Source organism: Calonectris borealis, chromosome 1, assembly GCF_964195595.1.
Source record: "Calonectris borealis chromosome 1, bCalBor7.hap1.2, whole genome shotgun sequence".
NCBI lineage: Eukaryota > Metazoa > Chordata > Aves > Procellariiformes > Procellariidae > Calonectris > Calonectris borealis.
Genome location: NC_134312.1, coordinates 187,749,486 through 187,770,853, shown reverse-complemented (window position 1 = coordinate 187,770,853; position 21,368 = coordinate 187,749,486). Strand labels below are relative to the sequence as shown.

Below are 21,368 nucleotides of genomic sequence, written 5' to 3'. Positions count from 1 at the left end.
CACAACTCAGCTTGTAGGCATCTAAAAATAAATGAAGGAATTTGCTAAAAGACCACTGAAGTTAATGGAAGATGGTTAATGAGTTCAGTGGGAATTGGATTTAGGATCATATCCGTAGCTCTTCTTCATGAAGATATAGTAATACAGATTAGAAGAGGGCAATGTTATTTATTGTTAATTTAGTCTAAGAGTCGTATGTAGAATGATGGCATTTAATAATTATCGTTATGGCAGCACCAACAATCATCCTGGAATGCATCCATGACTTTATTTTTACATGTACAAATGAGAATACATACAAATGTTTGCTGCCTGTCCTGCAACAGCAAAGCAGGCGTTTCAAGCGTATGTCTGTTCAGGCATGTGAGTTTGCTATCTTAAGCGAGTTATTTTATAAGGACCTGATTAGCAGAGAGATAGGACTTCTTGCTTTTTACGCCTAATCTGCCCTTTTTTGATTAAGAGCTTCAGGGGACCAAGATTGCCCCTGAACTTGTGTCCAGCTGCAATTTTGTTTTATGTCCTGAGTAACTGCCATTCTGAGGAGTCATTTGAGACATTACTGATTTTTCAAGCCCAACCCTTCATAAAACATTAATTTATATCAAGTCTAGGGCAGAAGTTGATAGAGGTTCCGGTACAGATGACGTGCTTTCAGAGCTGTTTATTAAATGGCTTACTTGATCACTGAATACGATGAGTACCGTTGTGTGTAGTAAGTAACCTCTGCAAAGAAAGTGGTTAGCTGAAGTGTACGTACAACGTACGGTTACTGGTGTTTGTCTGTCAGGAGGTGAGAAGTGGAGCCTGATGCATATGTTTTAATGTGTTGCTTCTAATTTACTTGCTATTAAATTTGCAAGTCAGTACAGGCAAGGTGGTTGGTTTTTTTTTTTTAAAAAAAACTTCCTTTAACTTTCAGCCTGTTGGGCGCTATCCTGTGCAACTTCCCCAGATACCCGAAGGGCGAGATGAGAGCTGTGCCCTTGTGGGATGTGCATCGTATGTGGTACCGGGAAAGCGGCTGTGAGGAGCTGTTATTCTTAAATGTGACCTCTCTTGTGAATAGGATTAGTTTGTACTACTCTGCTGGTATTATTGAATGAAAGAATAGTAGACTAGGACAACATAAATAAACTAAGAAGGATGATGCAGATACGCAAATGCTAAATTTAGCTTTAAGATGATTATTCCGGGCCTCCTGGCTTTCCTGCTTCTCTGGGAGCAACACCTGTGACATATATGTGACTTCTAGTTCTTGGAGAAGTTTGCTATAGAGAATTGAAGAGGTTTTTGATTTTATTTTTGTGCCTTTAAGTTATGTAATGCCTGATGAAAGCGCAGGTCTAGAAAATAGTGTTTTTAGAGGTCGGCTGTTTCTTGTGGCAGTATTTTGTGGTAGTCTAATTCAGCCTTAGGTCTCCTTCTAAAGGGTTACTGGTAGAGAGGATCACTTGGACTGGCTGTGACTGTAATGGCTGGTATTCCGTGACACACAAGAGCGTAACATGTGTTGAGAAATATACCACAGTTAGGTGGGAGAATAATTTTTCCTAAATTATTAATGCATGTGCTGCAACTTTTAAGACTAAGTGCTGTACGGTATGATCTAAAAATCAGTGAACAGGCATTTTCCCTATTACTGTAGAAGAGTATCAGCTGGCTTGCTAGACATCTGCAGGTTTGTGCTGTGTGCGCTTTTTGTGGATGATCTGATGGCTGAGTATTTTTTTCATAAATGGTTTTACGGGCTGGCAAGGCCTGTGTAAGGGATAAAGAGGGATCGTTGCTGCTTTAGCAGATTCGTAGGAGCCTGAAACGGTTTTATCTGCAGCGCGCATCATGATGTGTGTGCGTATCTTGCTTTTGCCGCCTTTCACAGGCGAAGCGGGCAGAGCTATCGGGCACGGGTTTCATTCTCCCGGGCTAAAATTTGCCGCGTCGGGGGCAGCGCCCGAGTCTCGGGACGGGGCGGTGGATCTCCCCCTGGGGGGGCCGGGCAGCCGTGGGAGCCGGTGCCAAAAATTACCCGTCGGGGGCCGCTCGGCGGGGCTGCCCCCGGGTGCGGCGCGGCCGGCGCTGCCGTGTGCCAATAGGTGGCGGTGTCGGCGCGGCAACGGGCGGCCCCTGGGCGGCGGGGCCCGCGCTCCCGGCGGCGGCTGGCGGCCCGACGGGCCGCGCTGGGCTTCCCCGCCGCTCCCCAGCTCCTTTAATTCTTTTTTTTTTTTTTTTTTTTTAATTCCCTCTCCATTTTTGCGGGTGGAAATGGGTACGGTGAACCGCGCTCCGGCACCCCGCCTGTCAGGGTTTCACGGGTGAGGGGGGCAGATTCTGCTCTCCCCCCCACGCGTGCGGGGCCGTCCCGCGTGGGTGCTGCGGGGCGGGCAGGGCGCTGCCGGCTCGGGGGGCTGCGCGCCGGGGGGAGCGCCCCTAATGAGATGCGATGGAGCGGGGGGCGGCGCCTGGCAGCGGCGCAGCCAATAGGCGGTGGCGCCGGCGCATAAATTATGGGGGGGGCCGGGATGGCCAGGTTTTGTGCGGCGCGGCGGAGCGCTGACCTCGGAGCTGGCCGAGCGCAGCCCCGCGCCCCGCAGGGTCCCGCCGCCCGGCCCCGCCGCCGCCCCGCCGCCCGGCGGAGCTGCCCTGCCGCCCGGCGCTCGCACACACGCAGACGTCCGGAGAGAGGGAGACCTGATTTCTCCGGGGAGCGTTTCTGGCGGCGGTTGCATGAATGCCCGATGTTGTAGACCAGTGGCAATGGATCTAGGAGTTTATCAACTAAGACACTTCTCAATTTCTTTCTTATCGTCCTTGCTGGGCACCGACAACTCATCCCTGAGGCTCGACAGTAGGTAAATAAGTGTTGTGTCCGAGGGGCTCTGCCGGCGCGGCGGTGGCGGGGCAGGTGAACGCCGGGCTGGCTCCTTTGTCCGGGGGAGCCGCAGCGGCGGCACCGGGCGCCCGCCTCGCCTCGCCTCGCCTCCCCGGAGGGGCTGCCATCCCCGGCGCGGAGCGCTCCTGCCGCAGCCTGCAGTTAAGCTCCATCTTTGTGGGCTGCTGGGGGGAAAACGTCGGGATATTTGACCCGGCTGCAGGCGGGGGGTTCGGGGCGGCTTCACAGGTTGCTTTGCTGCATTGGAGCATCCCGGTGAGGTGGCGGCGGCAGGGCAGCGTGAGGATGACTTTCTCAGCCAACTGGCTACCAATGCCCGCGTCTCTTATCTCTTAAATAATTCAGCCGCTGCTAATGTATTTTTTTTTTCCTCTTTCTTTCTCTCTTGCAGCTCCTCTGGTGCAAGCGTAGTAGCTATCGACAACAAAATCGAGCAAGCGATGGTACGTACCGATTGGGGCTTAAAACCTTGTTCATGTTCAAAGCAGTAAACAATATTGGGATGCGTCGGGCGATGGTTAACCCGTGCGCGGACGCGTTTTTGTAGCGGGGCCGGGGAGGAGGGGAGGTTTTGGGGGCTTTTTTTTTTGGTGGTGGTTGTTTTATTGATGAAAGGCTTCCTGCGGGGAGGAATGCGCACGTTTCTCTATCGATGCCGGGGAGGGGAATGACGGCATCGCTTTTGGCTTCTGCCTCCCCAAACGATCGATCCCGGCTCCATGCGGCGGGGGAGGGGCAAAGCCGGAGCAGAAAGCGGTGTTTGTTTGGGGGGTTTACCCCCCCCCCAAAGGGGGGGTGTTTTGGGGTGCTTTTCATTTTGTTTTTTTAACTCCTCCAAGCGCATCCCGCTCCGGGCCACCCCTGCCAAACGGGCGCATCCCCAGCGGGCTGCAGCCGGGTCACCCTCCGCCGCTGTCCCCTTCTCCCGGCCGGCGGCCGGCACGGGCATCGCGGTGCCCGGAGCCGGCGGCTCCCCCTCGGGGGCCGCCGCGGCCGCCGACCCGGCCCCCGCCCTGCTCCCGGCGCGGTCCCGCCGCGCTGCGCCTGGGGCCCGGCCGCCCTTTGTTACTGGAGCGGTGCCTGGAGCCGTTCTCACGGGAGCCTCTGCCGACTGTTGCTAGGCAAACTCCGAGCCTTTAACTCCCGGCTATAAATAACTCGGCCGCTCATTGGCCGAGGCGCGCTCTGACGTCACCCGCGGCCGCGCACGGCAGGCGGGAGGGAGGGAAATGCGGCAACCTGCGCTGAGAACTGGCTGCAGCCGGTGCGCGGGGGGCGGGGCCTTGGGCCGGGGGCGGGGCCGGGGGCGGGGCCCGCTGCCCGCCCCGGGGCTGCACGTGTGCGGCGGGGCCGGAGGCAGCGGGTTGTGACCCACTCCCCGGTCACCGTCCCCGGCTGGGGCGGCCGAGCCCGGGCATGTCGTGGCCGCTGCAAGGGAGAGCTTTGCCCGGCCCGGCTCCCCCTGCTGAAGTGCAGCTGGCTGTGGGGCTGGCCCTGTGGGCATGAGCAGGGCACTCGTGGCCCCCGCTGGGATGCTCTTCTGCGCCCGAGAAGAGCTGGGTTCACACTGGCTCTCTGTGTCGGTGGATCCGCTGCATCTCCAGCTGAGCTGAGTGGGAGCCTGTGCCTGGTGCTGGGCTGCTTTCCTAATGCTCATGCTCTCTCCTGCGTTTCAGGATTTGGTAAAGAGTCACTTGATGTATGCGGTGAGGGAGGAAGTGGAGGTCCTCAAAGAGCAAATCAAAGAGCTGATAGAGAAGAACTCCCAGCTGGAGCAAGAAAACACTCTGCTAAAAACACTCGCCAGCCCAGAGCAGCTTGCCCAGTTCCAAGCACAGCTGCAGACTGGTTCCCCGCCTTCCTCTTCCCAGTCACAAGGGACAACACAGCAGCCTGCTCAGCCAGCATCACAGGGGTCAGGTCCTTCAGCGTAGTTCAAGATGTCATTGCCATCGTGATCGCTGGCCTCTGGACTGCCCAGAGCAAGAAGGACTAGTGGGAATCCGCCACAGCCACCCTTCATCCATTTCAATGCACGTTGCAACCCAGACTGAGGACTCCATGCCCTGCACACATCAGGAGAGGCTTCTCCTCCCCGTATTACACACTCATCTGTCTCTCTCTTCCCTCCCTTCCCCCTTTGGCTTGAAGGAGTCTTTGTTCTTAGGTTGACTGAATAAAATAAACTTCTTCCAGAGAATTAGCACAAGTACACTGGGGACTTGAGCAGCTTCTGCAAATGGCTGAGAAACGAAGCTGCGTGCCTGAATTCTTTTGGTTTGTTTTTAAATCTTCCACTCATCCAGTGATATAACTGATACAAGTGCTTTTTGAGCTTGGAAATATGAAGAAATAGACTGGAGTAAAAAGTGATGGCTCAATCCCCCATAATGCACTGGGGTTCCAAAGTGAGGACTGGTGCATAGGATCTTAAGAGGAAGAGGGAGAAAGGTAAATTCAGTGTTTAACACTTAATTGTCACCTGAAACCTTAAGTGCAAATACTTGCACCGTTTTCTGAAGCAGTGGACAGGTGCGTAAAGCTGTATTATATATAGAAAGCAGGTAGGTGACGTACAGTTGGGTCATAGGATAATTACAATGAAGGTTATTTGCCTACTGTATATTTGTGTATTTAGTGTAATTACTTTGTAAAATAGAAAACTGTAACTATTTAGGTTGTACAGATTGAAGTTTAGTTGTTTCATTGGCTGATCTGAAGAAGTTTGGAAAGTTGTTTTTTTTTTTTTTTAATGCTACATAAATAAGAATGCATCTACGCAACTGTTCAGAATTTGGCAGATTTATGCTGTTTGTGTAACTTCTGAAGTTCCCTGGTTGCTGATTATCTTGAAGTAAATCTTTGTTCATTGTAGTTCGGTTCAAGACAGGAAAAACCACTCCAAAAATTATCAAACCCTGCTAGCAAAGAATTTAAAAAAAAAAAAAAAAAAATTGGATTTCCCAGTATGGATTTTTTGCATATGATCTGTATAGTAGTATGCATATGTTTTTGTGCATGTTCTCTAAACAGTTGTAACACGTCAATGTATTTAACTGTTGCACTTGTCAACTTTCAATAAAGCATACAATGTTGATAAATCACTGTTTGTATATTGTACTAATGTTAACTGCAGTCACTTTCAACATGTTGCAATGCAGTTTTGCATGAGCAGTGAGGTCAGGAAGCATAGGTCTGCGTGCGAGCTCCTGTCTGTCGGCTTCAGAGCTTTCTTAAAGTTTCAACTGAAAATGCAGCTCCTGCTTTCCACAGTTTCTTAAAAATGCAGTGAGTGTGAAGTCAAATGAAGGAGGGAGGAGTAGGGGTCTGACTAAGAGCTCCTTATTTTGGTCAGGGCTGTTGGGTGCCTTCTATACAACGAGTAGTAGATAAGCAGGAGCACAGACTTTTGCTGTATGATCAGCCATAAACGTATAAATCTCGTGCAACAGTTGTTCTGCGCCCCTGCCCATGGGTCATCCCATGCCGGCAGCAGCTCCAATGCCCTTAATTTGGGGTCACAAAGGCAGCGGGCATTACAGCTTCCCCAGCAGGTCAGCCATAGCACTGTCTTCTCTCGAAAACTAGTTCTAGTGATGAGACCAGGCTGAAATCTTGATGTCCAAGAATTTCTCACTTTCACCTCCAAGCTCTTACCTTGATTATTTCATAATTATTTTTTTTGTGAGTTGAAATCATGTAAACTTGTATTAATTCTGCCTTGTAAAAGTGTTGAAGAGAATTTGCAGTCCTGTGCAAAGATAAAACTGTTTCCCTTCAGTTTGAAAAAATCCTTTTTTTCTTTTTTAGTCATGATAATTAAAATATAACCGAATCTAAACCTACAGATTTCTAGGTGAAAGACTATAGATATGGTGCGATAAGTCTGCAACTGAGGGAGCGAAGGAATTTGCAGTTTTACAGTGAATTCTGTTTACAGGTGTTAAGGATGTGAATCTTGGATACTTATGGTATTCACAATTAATGGGATAAAATAGTCAGTCCTTTTGAGGAGTAGTAGGACAGTACTTTGACCGTGACAGCGGTGTCCTAAAATTTGAATACAAGGAATTGATCTGACTTAAAATGTAAGAGTTAATTACAAAGTTTTTTATATGGTCTTATATATGACTGCTTACTCCATATAATGAAAATCAGGAGGTACCATTCTCGTGGAACTTTGTATTATTGAGAATAGTCAGGTGTAGCAGAGGGAACGAGAAGGCTGAGGGTTCAAAGGCAGGACGGATCACCTTTTTGTGTGATTTACAGCTAAATTCTTGCCTTTGGGTACTCATCATGCAGCAGTTCAGGCACTGCTTAGCTGTATCACAGCGCAAGCGGTTGCATTACCTTTATTGGGATTAGTATATCAAAGTGCGTGCGTTGAGTGCGTCTCTGTGGGAGTGTGAACTTTAATTCGTAGTTTGTGTTCTTGAGATTTCAATATATAATTTAAGAGTGCTTTTAATGAGGAAACGCCAGAGAAACGCGAGGTGCTTTTTTTGACGGATTAAGCTAAAATTAGAAATTGATGATAGCCTTTGTGGCAGAACAGCACTTGAATTATCTGGACTGACAAAAGGAATGCTAATTTTGGTGCTTTTTAAGCAGCTTAATTGTCTCCAGTTGCCTTTATATTCTGAATGTCTCTTTAGCACTTCTAGGCCATAACATGGAGTATATTAAAAAGTCCATATTAACATGCAGATAGGCTTTTTCACCCGCTTCACTGACCAAAATCTGCAAATAATTATTTTTTTTGTTTAAAAAAAGAAATTGACCTCTGGGTTTATTTCTTTTACTTTGTTTAAAGAACAGCCTGAGCATATTCTAAATCCAAGATTATTTTTTTAACTGTTCTTTAATACAGTATCTGGAAATGTGAAGGTTTTTGGTTAGGTAATACATTGATAATTTTAGTACACTGTGTTTCAATGTTGGCAAATCTGGTCATTTGGTCTTAGGTACCGAATAGTTTTAAAACTATGGAGCCGGTTTTTGGAGCTGTTTATTAATTGCTAAAGTTAGGCAGAGCAACCTTTTGTTGCCGAGATGATTTTAGCAATAGCTCTGTCAAAACTGCAGCCTCTCTCCGTGAAACGGATTCAAATTGACTAAAATTGCACTTGAGACCCAAACAAAGAGTAGATGTTTCAGCCGGTTGTGTTGTAATACTTCTGGAATGAATTGTTTTGATTTTTGCTTTTGTTCTAGAACAAATCAGTTTTCAGAGCATTTTAAATCAAATGTTGTCAATAGTCAAGAGTATCGTCTTTTTCCACCAGAATTTTTCTTTGTGCAAACTCTGAGATACTCAGATTTTCATCCACAGTGAGAATCAAATTAAATGTAATCTGCCTTTTATATGTCAAGCTTTTTATTCTCTGCATATCTCCAGTTCAGTAGTTCTTCAGGCTATATTCAAGCTGTTTGTCATTTAACTTCTTGTTGACATTTAGCTGCACACTTGCTTTATTTTTAACAGCAATATGATAAACTGATCTAAGCAAATTATCACAGAGACCAAGTTGCTATTTTTTTCCTCTTGTAGCTTTTTTTTTAAAACCAATAATTTTTGAAAAATAATTTTAAGGCAAGTCCAGATTGGCCAAATTCTGAGGGCTCTGTAAATACTTGGGGAAGAGAAATATGCTTCAATATCACGCCTGAAAACTGTCCGGAGAGCACCCGGACAAAACCTCCCAGCAGCAGTGGAGTAAATGCAGTGCCTTAGAGATGCCTCTCCCTAATTCTTATGGAATAAATCAATGCCTCGGAGGCAGCTTTCCGTTTTTCAATTGGAGAAAGAACGCAGCGAGGCTATTTGGGAATTACCACCCTTGATTTCTGTAGCTACAGTGAATGTATTAATCTCAATACAAAGAATTTTAATTATTATTTATTCCTTGCAGGGTGAAATGGCAGTACTCGAGCTCGCTGACTGAAGCATACTTGTTTAGCTTAATATATGCCATTCGCAAAACCTCTTGTTAAGCATCTTGAGTACTTAGTAACAGTTCACATCTTACAGACGTTGCATTATTTCTTGCTTTTCTCCTCTCTCTTTGGGATTATGCATTTTACCTTTCTGGAGAGTGTTCTGCTGGGGTGAACCCGAAAAAAGTTAAAAATCCAAGGCTTTGCCCAAGCTGGAAATTAGCCCAATTCCAACCATTGCTGGTCAGTGTAACTTCAGATGTATGAAACTAAACGGAGAATGGTTGCTGGAGGGAGCTCCTGGGAAGTCTGGAACGAGCTTTGGTGTTTGAAATGCTTGTTTGAGGATACTCTGAAAAACACCTGCCACTGGCCCGATCCTTTTCCTGCAATGAGTAAGCAGACTCTTCCGACTGCATTTAGTATGTGCTGAGCTAGGCCAACAAACGGCGTGCTTGAAAATCCCATGGCAAGGAGTTTCCAGCAGACACTGGCAACTGCCCTCCTGAATCGGGGTCCAGTTTCCAACAGGAGCAAAGCCAAGCTCAACAATGAAGTTAAAAGCCAAACCATGAATAAACTTAACTTCCTTACATTGTAAATACATCGGAAAAGGGCAGCAGTTCAAAAGGGAAAACGAGCAAAACTGCGACGACTTTCCTTGAAACTAAGTCCCAGGTGGTGGTTGTTCATTGAGATGCCCCCAGGAGAGCTGTGCTGGGCCAAGGGGCAAGAGAGTTTGGGTAGGACATGGCCAAGAGGCCCCCGACATGTAGCACAACGGGAATATGTTACAAGCGTAATGGCCAGCTGAGGAAAGGGGAAACAGTTCTCAAAAACCTTGTTCCTGAGCTAAGCCAGGTTCTTAGGTCATCCTGAAGCTGAACTTTGATTCTTCAGCTGTGTTGGGTGGGGGTGGGTTTTCAGTGTTGTGTATGTGGTAATACACATTGGATGCGGTTCAAGTCGTCATGAGAAAGTGGCTACAGGCAGAAAAAAAAAAAGAAAAGGTCGTAACACTCCAATTTACAGTCTTCTGTTTGGGTGTACTGAGAGTTCTGTTAAAGTTCTCCCTCTTTGGAGCTGTAAAGGCATTGTAAAATGGTGAGAGGTTGAGGTCTGGCAAGTGCAAGCTCGGGGCGAAACCACCTGAATCTTGGAAGTAACAAAAGGGCAGCAAATAAAATTTGTCAGCCTTTAAAAAACAAAGTCAAGAACAACAAACCTCTATGGCCTTCAGAAAGGAAAGCAGATCTGTTGTTCATCAGAGAGTATGGGAAGGGAGGGAGATGAGCTTATTTGTGGATTATTTAAATTACTGTCAGCTGCTTTCCAGTCCAGTGTACATTCAGGATCTCTAGGAGTTGGAAGCTGGGTATCTGTGCTGAGCTCTCGCATCTCCCCCAGAAATCTTGCTCAAAGTATCTGCCTGCATTATGCTCCCGGTGGAGGCTGCAGTAAATGGTCATTCTTCCTTCCATTAGTTTTATTACTGAGAACCAGCCTGTTCTGCCTCTCCGCTGCTGCTTTAATCAAAGCTTTGCTACCAGATAGCCATCAGAAAAGACATCTGCAATTCAATTAGATATGTGCTTAAACTCACGATCTCTGTGAAACCGGCCGCTGCCAGAACAGAGTGCCCTCCACGCCGTGCGCTCACCGGGGCTGCAGCCTGCAGGGCTCTGCTCCAGCACTTCGGCCTCCTGCCACTGGCTCGTCCTCCCTCCTCCCCCGCTTGGCCCTGCTTACAGATGCTTGAAAGGAGGACCCCTTCCTCATAGGAGGCTGGTAGGAGTTTATTTCGTCTTCCTTGCAAAGCAGGAGAGAAGCTAGAAACTTGGCACCACTCAGGAGCCACAAAACCTGCTTTATAACATACCGACAGTGGTTGCCGCAGAGTAGTGTCTTTCTGCCCCGGGAGGTCGGATAAAGAGGCTCCAAAGGTGCTCCAGGGGTAAATTATTGCACCTTTTGCATGGGCAGGAAAGCATGATGAATTGGTAGAAACGTCCATACCAAAAGAAGTTGGACTTCTTTATTTTCACTGACTTACTTCAGTCTCCCATGCTGTAAGCACATATCCCCTGGTGCCGGCTGCTCCAGGGCCACCATTCTTGCTTGCAGTGACCCTGTGAGATGGCTGAGGCGAGGTCCAAACACCTTCTGGGCAGGCCAGACCAGCGAGCCTCTGTGAGGAACAGCTCTTTGGAAATATTTCCATGACCAGAGAGGTAAAGGTGACCTCCAGGTGATGTCAGGCTGGTCCCTGACACATATCACAACCTTGTTTAAAAATGCTCCAGAAGGATGTTACGAAGTGCTTTTTAGTGGTCTTGCTTAAAGCATTTCTAAGAACTCGTGAAATCACAAGTGAAAGCAGTCAGAAGGGAGGTTTCTACAAAGGCTTCTTTGTAGAAAAGATGCAGTTGACAAAAACCCCAAACCCGAAGAAAAGCGAAGGTGAGTGCGGGGAGTGGATGTGGCTTGCAGCTCACTGCGAGCTTTCCTACCTTCAGGGAGCAGCGGCCTCCAGTTGATAGAGAAGCAGGTTTAATGGGATGGGAGAAAAGCAGATGGGGATCAGGACAATGCAGCTGAGTGTAGCCCCAAAGGGTCGGGGTGCTGTACCTGTCTGTACCCCGAGTGTAGGCTTTAGCAAAGCCTTGGTAAGTACCGTGCAGCCATGGGCTTTCTCCATCTGCTATTCACACCCAACAGTGACAATAAAAGCCCTTCACGTCTGTCAGGGTGAGGTGAAGAGGATGGTAGTGTAAGTACTCATAGGCGGTGCAGGAAAAAGTTCCCTAGCCCTTTTTCCCCTTCTCCATCAGCTTTAACTTTAAATCCGGTGAGTAATGGTGGTGGATCAAGTTCAGTCATGCTCTTAATGAACGCCAGCTCCCCATTTAATGGGTTCCTGTAGAGGATCTGAGCCAGGACAGCCTGTTTGCTCAGAAGGCAATTACTCCTATTTACTACTAAAGTGCCATAAATGCAATTGGGCTTTCTAAGGAATGGCAGTAGCTGCATTGCCAGGGCACGTGGAGAAAACTGAAGCAACTCCAACCAACAATAGGACACAAGTAAGTCAGGGCAGGGGGTGCTCAGGTAGCATGATCTAGGATAGAGGGAGATGATAGGAAAGACCGTATTCTCATGTGACTTCTTGGATGCCAATATCAGCATTGGAAATGTCAGAGCCGGGCAGTGATTTTACTCCAGCCCTGGGCTGCTTTGGTGGCCTTGCTAGCCGGAGAGGTCTGGGAGCAGATACCAGGGCCAAGCTGCCAGGATGACCCCCATGCAGAGCAGGGGAAATTTGAAAAGGCTTGAAGAGAGAGCCCTTTTTTTTTCCTCTCTCACGATACTGATTTTCTTAATGTATTTTTAATAGATGAAGTGAAATCTTACAGAGGAAGGGAAGTCTAGCGTGAGCCCCTATCTGTTTTAAAGGGTTGCCAGCAGAGGAGGTTTGGGGATATTCTTCTACTGGAGCATCTTCAACGCCTGCAGTGCTCAAACTTGCTCCTGGACTTCAACAGAGCAAATGTAACGTGCCCGGACCTCTCAGGCCATCTATGCTGAGCGTGTTGGTTCAGGAGGTAGAGGACCTGTAAGACCAGGCGATGTTGGATGGGCATGTTCAGCCAGCCATTGCCCACCCACCCTTCCCTTGAGGAGCCACCAGCTCCTGGCTTGACCGCCCCAACCCCTGCGTGCTTCAGTGCTGCTCCTCGTGAGGGTTAATGCCTCCAGCGAGTGCTGGGGCAAGGGAGGGACTGCACCTCTGCACCCCGTAGCCCAGAGAAAAACACTCCGGTTTTCCATGGCACTTGTATTTCATCTCAGCGTGGCTGCTCGCAGTCAGCCCGGAGGTAAAATCAAGCCGCATCACAACTCTGTTTGCATTTCACCATAAGTTAGCTGCTTCAGTGGAAAATGCCCCTTTCTTTAAAAAAGCTTCCTTCTGGGCATGTGAAAATAAAGGTATCAGTTATTAGTAATTTAGAGAGGAGAAAGCTCTCATGTCTACAGTCTGTTGTTTACAGGAGGGTTAGATCCTTTGCCTTTCTCAAGATACATTTAAGGTAGGCATTTGAATTAATCAAGAAGAATGAGCAATGCAAAAAAAAACCCCAACCCAAACAAATATAAACAAAAAACACCCTGCAGAAGGTGAGGGCAATTCTGCACATGGTGATTTTTGGTGGTTTTGGTCATAAAAATCTTACCCCAATTCATCCCAAGGGGAAGAAAGAGTATTTCCAGCACAACCTGGCAGCTCGTCACCATTCCAGTTCCCACCCAAGTGTGTGCCGCAGCACCCAGGGCGTGAGCAGAAAACACCACTTAATGAAGTGCCTGGCATGAAAACACTGCACCCTGGTACTGGAAGACTGCCTGCCCACTCGTCCCTTAAAAGTCACTGCCAAAATACTGCACAAAAAAATGCAGTAATGTTCTTAAAGGTGGGGATTTCTGTTAGAGAGCAAGCCCCTTGCTGGGATCACAGGATCTCCTAGTGTGAACACGGTTGTATTTTAGCAGTGGCTATTACTGTTAATTGATCCAGTGTAAGTAGAATCATAGAATAGTTTGGGTTGGAAGGGACCTTTAAAGGTCATCTAGTCCAACTCCCCTGCAGTGAGCAGGGACACCTTCCACTAGGTCAGGTTGCTCAGAGCCCCGTCCTACCTGACGTTGAATCCTTCCAGGGATGGGGCATCTACCACCTTTCTGGGCAACCTGTGCCAGTGGTTCACCACCCTCATAGTAAAAAATTTCTTCCTTGTGTCCAATTTAAACCTACCCCCTTTTAGTTTAAAACCATTACCTCATGTCCCATCACAACAGGCCCGGCTAAAAAGCCTGTGCCCATCTTTCTTATAAGCCCCCATTAAGTATTGAAAGGCCACAGTAAGGTCTTCCCGAAGCCTTCTCTTCTCCAGGCTGAACAACCCCAGCTCTCTCAGCCTTTCTTCATAGGAGAGGCATTCCATCCCCCTGATCATTTTCGTGGCCCTCCTCTGGACCCGCTCCAACAGGTCCATGTCTGTTTTGTGCTGAGGGCTCCAGAGCTGGATGCAGCACTCCAGGTGGGGTAAGTACTGTGATACTGACGTTGCTACACTTAAAGTGATGCTTTCTGCTCAGTATAAATTGGGTATCTTGGAGTGCTATCCATCCATAACGACCTTGCGTGGGCTGTCAGTGAGGACTGACCCAGCCTGGCTAGTCCCAGACCTCCGACTGGCCGTGGCCAGCAGCAGGCACATGAGGGAAGGCCTGGAGCCGTCCTTGTCCCTGAGCATCATCTCACCTGCCAGCAGCCAACAATTTAGGGACTTCCCAAACTGGAGGCTGCAGCTGGATACCCACGTTTTAGAGTTGCCATTGGACATGTCCTCCAGGCATGCGCTTAAATTAATTCCCATTCTTGCGCTCACTCTGCAAGAGCAGTTGTTCCCCAGTTGTCCCTTTCCAGTCTATCTCCCCAGGCTCCCCAGGGCTCACGCTTGCTCCCCAGCATAACAGCACCCCCGGAGCCTGGCACTGGCCCCAGTCCGTGCTGTTAGCCCACGGGCGTCACTTCAGACATGGAGTTTTCTGCTCTGCATGGTTGCCTGGCACTCGGTGTTGTGAGCTCCTCTGCAAGTCCTCTCCCTTGACGTTTCAGGTAGGCTCGCACGGCTAACGTGGTGTCCTCTGCAGACCTTGTCTCCTCACCTTCACCACCCTCACCTGCTTGCTCAATTACTTAAAAGAAGTAATCCTCTGCTTTCAGAAAAGAAGAGGACTTTGGGTATTGGCATCCCTTATCAGCATTGATTTTATTTACTTTCCTGGGTGAGTCGTTAGACAAAACACCTCTAAATGGCTCGCTTGCATTCCTGTGCAAGCTTTTACTTTCCCTTTCTCTGACAAAGATGTCATCCAGGCAGGGCTGAGGCAACCCAGCTAAGGGAAGTTTTAAATGAAAGCGCTTCGACCCTTTTGAGATGTTGCATATGAAAACTCACAGACATCAATTTCCTTTTTCTTTTTAAAAGGAGGGAAAAGAAAAACAACCTTTACTTTTAGTCTAAATTTTCACAAAACTCCAATTCTAGCTATACTTAACTCTAAAGTTTGCCAATGAGGCTATTTGGCAATGTCAGTATAGTCAGTATATGTATGTGTGTGTATGTATATATATGTATGTATATCAGCTATGATCTATGTTAGAAGAACACCCAGGATATACCTTCAGTATTGCTAATTTCTGATGACCTTATCATAATGCCAGGTAGATTTGATGTTCCCATTAAAGTCTGAGCTCCTGAAATCATGCTGCTCCTATGAGACTCATACCTTCTATTAAGAATGAGTCAGCTTCTAGTCTTCAGTTTCTGAGGAAAAGAGCTGAAAATATCAACAAGCTGCAATACATCGAGCCAGAAATCAGAAAAGAAATAACAGAAAAAAAAATCCAGAATTATTTCTTAAGATTGAATGACACATTTGGGCCTGACTTATGAGGTTTTAGGATGCTTTGACAGCTCTAAAATTGTGTTGGAGCAAAGTTGCTGTGCCTTATTCATGTGCGCTGACAGTAGCACAAGCTGCCTTTGGTGTTACGGTGCCCTGATCCTGCAAGAAATTAATTAAGGGTTTGGGGTTAAACAGAAATACAGGATCAATCTTCCCCGTTCACAAAGTGGGGCTGAAATTTTTTTCTTGATGTGTGGCAGTTTCATGATATTTAAGCGTGTGTTGGATCTTTAATCTGAAATACCTTTTATTGATTTCTTTATTAGGGAACATTTTTGTACCCACAATATTTTGTCCGGTGACTCATATTATATGCAAATAATCAAGCTGAAATACTAATTGCTTTTGGAGAGGGAATAAATGATGACATTGTTCAAAAGCAATTCAGTCTGTTCCTTAAGGCAGAAATAAAGGTTGCAACCTTTTTTACAAAGATGGAGAAGGCAAACGGCCGCTCACTTTTAGCTGTGCAAACAGGTGAGGAGAAGCAGCGCTCGACTGGGGTCCCACCAATGCTGCAGCTGTACCGAGCCTCTCAAAATCAGACCTTGCTTTTACTTCAGAAGCAATGGTGTTCATTCATTCACCCCCAAAAAACTCTCTGGAGTGCTTTTATTATAGCATCTACAACCTGGGCACTGTGCAGCACCCACTGCTATGTAGTAGGCAGCTTCCTTGGGGAAGGGGCTCCCACAGACCGTGCCTCCAGGGCTAGTGCCCTTCTGTGCCTGGTGGGACGGCCACCCTACAGCCCTCGGTGTTTTCTCACAGTGGCCCCAACGGCGAGGGCAGGTCAAGGAACGGGAACCCTCCGACAACAAGTTTCCTAAAGCTCAGGTTGCGTTTTGCCATGAAGGGTCAAGAGAAAGCAGTGACTTTTTTGTTCTCCGGAAACCGCTGGCTAAATCAACCAGACTGAAAAATAGCAAGGGCCATTTCCAACAAAAATAAGCAGCCGCAGTAACGATCCCATCGCCAGTCCCCTACGTGTGCTGTTCTCCTTGCAGAACTACACCAGGAGCGTAGCAAAGGAGAAGAAAGAGAATCTCTTAAAAAATAGAAGTTTGACCCTTTTCTCCCCCAGCCCCCATGAAACTGTATGTGTCTGTCATGAGCCTGTCAGGAGATTTAGTTTCTCTCGCCTGTCTTAAAATGTGTGGACAGGGAGGTTTCCAAGGGGGCAATTCCTTCGACAGCTGTATTCTACTGTCAGCCAAACGATTAAGCAAAACACTGCAGCCCTATAATTACACGTAAGGCGTTTCTCACGTACCGTGTGAGGCTGGCAACTGCTAACGAAGGTCTGGCTGCGTATGGGACCGCTCCGTCTGGAAGATGGTTGTGTGGGCAGCCTGTTTCCTTGACCCATGCAAATAGAGAGACAGAACATACAGTACGTTGCCGCTCCGGCAGATGCGTCCTGACAAGGTTAAACCAAAGGGCTTTGCTGGAGCGGGTAAATATGAAGGCTTTCCTGCACTGTTTACTTAATGGGGGGCAAGGCACTTCACAGAGGGGCAGCAGGATAATAGATCAGTCCTTCTGGAGACGTCTTTGGTGCTGGGAGAGGCATGAACATCTTATGAAAACGTGTTTAAATGACACATTTGGGACCTGGACTATTAGTGCATAGTGCACCTCAGCATGGTACCTGGCAATCTTCAAATTCTTCCTGCCGGCGAAGGGTGGGGTGTTTGCTGCCTGCTGTACAGGCAGTGCCGACACGGCGGTGGCTGCCAAGCACAGCCAAGTGAGCCGTCAAACGCTGCGGTTGAAGGCTACGCTGCGCTTCTCCAAGGGTCTCTGTTGTGGCCCATGAACTCTGTTTATCCTGGTGTGCATCACCCCTACCCCCTTTGGTAGCCCAAATCAAAGTCCTTCTTCACTGAGATGAACGGGCATGGCTGATAGAGCCTCCTGCAACAGGACAGGCTCATGGTGCCACGTGGTGTTCATCTGCTCCTGGGCACCAGCTGGTCCTCACGCTGGGCCAGAGGGGAGATTTTTGTAGACGTTTCTGACTTGTTGGCAAACAACTGTTGTATTTAGGCCACAGCTCCATAATTCGGGAAATCTTCCACTGAGGAAGAGATGGGCTCTTCGGGAGTTGTGGTTGTCACTTCCCAGTGGTTTCCCCCTCTTGGTGAGGAGGGAAGCCCCCGGGCACGCTGGGCTGTGTGGTCGGCTGGGTCATCCAGCGTGGAGGAACGGCACAAGCTAATTGCTAAGTACCCATTGGGTACTAAGGCATCACAGGTGGTAGGAAAGGCTTTAATTTTTGCCTGGAGAGGGTAAGGAAGGGGAAGAGGTGCTAACAGACAATCAGTAAGAGTACACAATAAACAACCCGTGGAAAGCAGGTCCTCTTCTCATAGGGGAGAAAATACTGAATTTTCAGTTTTGCAGTATAAACTGACTTTGCCTTGTGCTGACACACCCCGAATATAGTCTTTCAGGAAGAAAAGCATGAAAGCTGTGAATTTTGGGGGAACCGTAGGGAAGGAAACATCTGACTTCTATTCCTGTCGGTTGGTTTGCAACACCCGATGCACCCCTCCAGCCTCCCAGCCTCCGGATTTCTGATCTTTTCTCTTAATAATGATTTATTGCACGTTAAAATACTTACCGCTGGGTTGAAACAACAAACGTACACAATCCTACGGCTTTTGTTTCTAAACAGCCTGCATTTAAAAGGGGAGAAGATGAGCTAAGGCTCAATCATTTCTTGAGTAGCCTTTGCTCCACCGATGCTGGAAAGTCATTCTCGGGACAGTGACACCCGCCGACCCGAAGCATCAGGGGAGGAAAGCAGACCTAAACGTGAAGTGGCCCACGCTTGGCGTCTGTTTTTACTGTGCATACTGACACAAAACCCCAGCGTGCGGCGGCCTGGGCTGCGCTGGGACGTGCTCCGTGTGTTGACGCTGCACCAGCATGTGGCTCTGTTGCTACAAACAACTCCCCGTGCCGAAACGCCTGCAGGCCGGCGCTGCCTGGGGTCTCCTCCTGACCTTGGGCGATGCGATACAAGTCCTTCAACCCCAGACTGGTTTGAATGCCTGTTTTGAAATGAAGATATCTGGGAAGCCAAGGACTTTCTCTTGGAAGGATTGAGTGCTGTGCCTCCGATGGCACATCCCAGGCTGGGAGACGGCGATGTGCACCACCGCCGACGCAGCAAATGTCATTGCTGCAGCGGGCTGCGGGTAAGGATGCGAGACCAGGCTCAGGCACACCTAAGACTTGTTATCTCCTGAGCTGGTATTCATCCTATATAATTGTAGAGATGTCATAATATGGATGTAGAATGACTGAATCTTTAAGGGACCTGTGGAGGTCATCTGATCCAACTGGCCACTCAAAGCGGGGCTAACTTTGGCGTTAGAGCGGGTCACTCAGGGCTGTGCCCAGCTGAGTTTTGGAAACCTCCAAGGACAGAGATCCCACAGCCCCTCTGGTCAACCTCTTCCAGTTCTTGAGATTTTTTTTCCCTAATACCCAGTCAGACTTTTCTTTGGTGCAACTTTTGTCTGGTTTCTACAACAGAGATATCTTTGATTCCTTTATAATCATTGTAGAGAAACAAATTTCGGGCCCCTGAAGTTTCTCACCTCTTTTAGGGTGAGATGAATGGCAAATTTCAAATGAGGAGTGCCCATCTTTCCCCGCTGGTGAGACAGGCTCCCCTCGTGCATGCTGCTGCTCTTCTGCTACCAGTTATTCTGGGCTGCAGACATCCCCTCCAGCTGCCATGCCCATTGGAGACAACTAACCCTGTCTTGGCTGTGTTTGTCCACCTGGAAAGCTAGAACAAGGAGGAGTAGACCCGCTTTTAGGGGGAGGAAGAGGGGCTGGTTACCTTCACCTGCTCCACCTGCAGCTCCCATATTCAGGGGCTGCACACTCATGCCCAGCCCCTCTTCGGTGCCTGGGCACTTGGCATAGGTGACTATGGAAGAGCCCTTCTCCTCTTCAGCATGCAAATTAAGGCAGAAATGACAATGTACAGGGTTTTTTTTCCCCAGCGTGTAGCTGCAGTATTTGTGTTATTGGAAAGCTGGGGGCTCTCCGTGGAGGCATCCTACATCCCGGGATAAAAGGCAAACATGTGTTCAGGGGGCTGGTGGGAGTGGTGGGAGCGGCATGTTTGAGAAACATGGATGAAAATAATCCTCGAGCAATTAATTTATTTAGGAATGACAAAAAAGCCAGCAGGTGATTCTTTTGTTCTCTGACAGGGACAATAATCTTTTGTATATAAAAAAGGCTTTCAAGAAAAGCTTTTCAAGTTGACTTCATCACAATTTTTCAATGGAGCATTTTTGACAGAAGATACGGATTTGTTGAAATGAAAAGGATTACAAAAAATATTCAAAAAATGCTACAAAAAGGTCACAGTTTTGTAGAGAAAAATATAAAAAGAACGCTTTCAATTCACAAATTGTTCATTTTTTAAAAAATCTGGAATTTCACACTGATATTTTGAATGTTATGTGTTATGTAGGGTGGGTTTTTTAACATTACGGCTGACATGTCGTGAAATCATCACGGCGCATAATAACATCTTATCATTTCTAGCTCAGAGTGTTGCCTGTTTGTTGTAGTGAAACAGTTTGGCACCTGATCAAAGTGTCTCCTGCTTGTCTTGTAAAAAAAATAATGTCAAACTTCCATTACAACACAGACAGGAGACACTTTGATCTAGAAAAGAAAATATGTTAGTGTTTACTAAGTGGCAGATGGTTTTAATAGTTTTAAAATGAAACAGAATAAAAAAATAGTAAGATATTCTTATATAATATGCAGCACTAATGAAATGCCATGAAATGATACAAAAAAAAAACAACACAGAGAAAAAGTGAAGCGAAAGTAGGAAAGAGCATTTCTAGAGAGTAACTTTTTTGTTGGTAGGGGTCTTTCCTTTGCCATTGGCTTTTGACCAGGCTGGATTTGCCAGGCGCTGAGCCTCTCCCACACGGTGCTACCGGGATGGGGGCACGGAGTTGGCAGGGCTGTGAGCTGGGAACGCCTGGCTTGTTTAAAAAGAGAGATGAGGATGACCACTCCAACAAGGATGACTCTTGCGCTGTTGCCATTGGCTTGTTTAAATGTCCAGACCAAAATTCCAGATGAGCAAAAGGATATTTTTGTTGAATACATTTCTTAAACAAAAACAAAACCCAAAAAAGCTGCCTGGTCCGGAGCATAAACTTGAGACGGCTAGCTGTGGTACCTGGGCATCTCTTCCAGGAATCAGCATGCTGAGCGCCTCGTCTGACTCAAACCATCAGGTACCGTCTATTTGGGAAGTGGATGCCAACCTCACACCGTTGTGCATAAGCATTCGTTTGTAAGAATAATATTTTTAAAAGTTTCAGCATCAAACAGAATCGTGTACACAGTGTATGGCGTCCAGAAACAAACACACACGTATTCATCACACAAATACACCCTGGCAAGAGCGGAGGGAAATCAGCAGACCAGCTCCGGGCCAGCTTACCAATATGGTTAAAATCAGGATAAAAGCAAAAATGTCCTTTTCTGTTGCAGCTCCTTGCCGTTAGGCAGGTTGGTAAAAGCCCGGTGAGGGTTCCCATTCCCCTCTGATAATCCATCCTGCCCCGTTTTAACTGTTATCTAATAATGTGGAACCATCACCACGGATACGGCAACAGCTGAGATGGCGGGTACCTGTGTCCCGCAAGCGCTGGACGTGTGTGGGCAGCTGCTGGTGGCATGGCTGGCTGGTGGTGGGGCACCATACTGGTGTCCCAGTACGGGCTCCCAGTTGCACAGGCACCTGCCAAATGGAAGAGCAGCTGACTGCTGGCCTTCCCAGATCAGACTGTGGCAAGTCTCCAAAAGACACGAGATGGCCAGAAATGTATCTGCGTTCATGCCATCGAAACTGGGGGTGTCCAAGCCTGAGGCACAGCTGCTCTATCAGGAGAAGCAGCTGCGACACGGAGTGGCTGCGCTCCCCGACTGTCCCCAGGGGCCTGAT

The 21,368-nt window shown here is 47.8% G+C and overlaps 1 protein-coding gene across 4 annotated transcripts in view; it reads left to right on the top strand.

Annotated features, from left to right (window-relative positions):
- TSC22D1 (TSC22 domain family member 1) overlaps positions 1-5,994 on the top strand; it is a 102,508-nt gene extending 96,514 nt beyond the window's left edge. For 2 of the 4 annotated variants that reach the window (XM_075139414.1, XM_075139408.1), the window contains 2 exons: positions 3,285-3,336; positions 4,570-5,994. In XM_075139414.1, the coding sequence (XP_074995515.1) occupies positions 3,285-3,336; positions 4,570-4,827 (310 nt within the window). In that variant the 3' untranslated portion in view covers positions 4,828-5,994. Of the gene's footprint in view, positions 1-2,557; positions 2,853-3,284; positions 3,337-4,569 lie in introns of those variants that run through there. The other 2 variants (XM_075139425.1, XM_075139429.1) reach the window with 2 other exon arrangements.
- Positions 5,995-21,368: the final 15,374 nt, after the last annotated feature.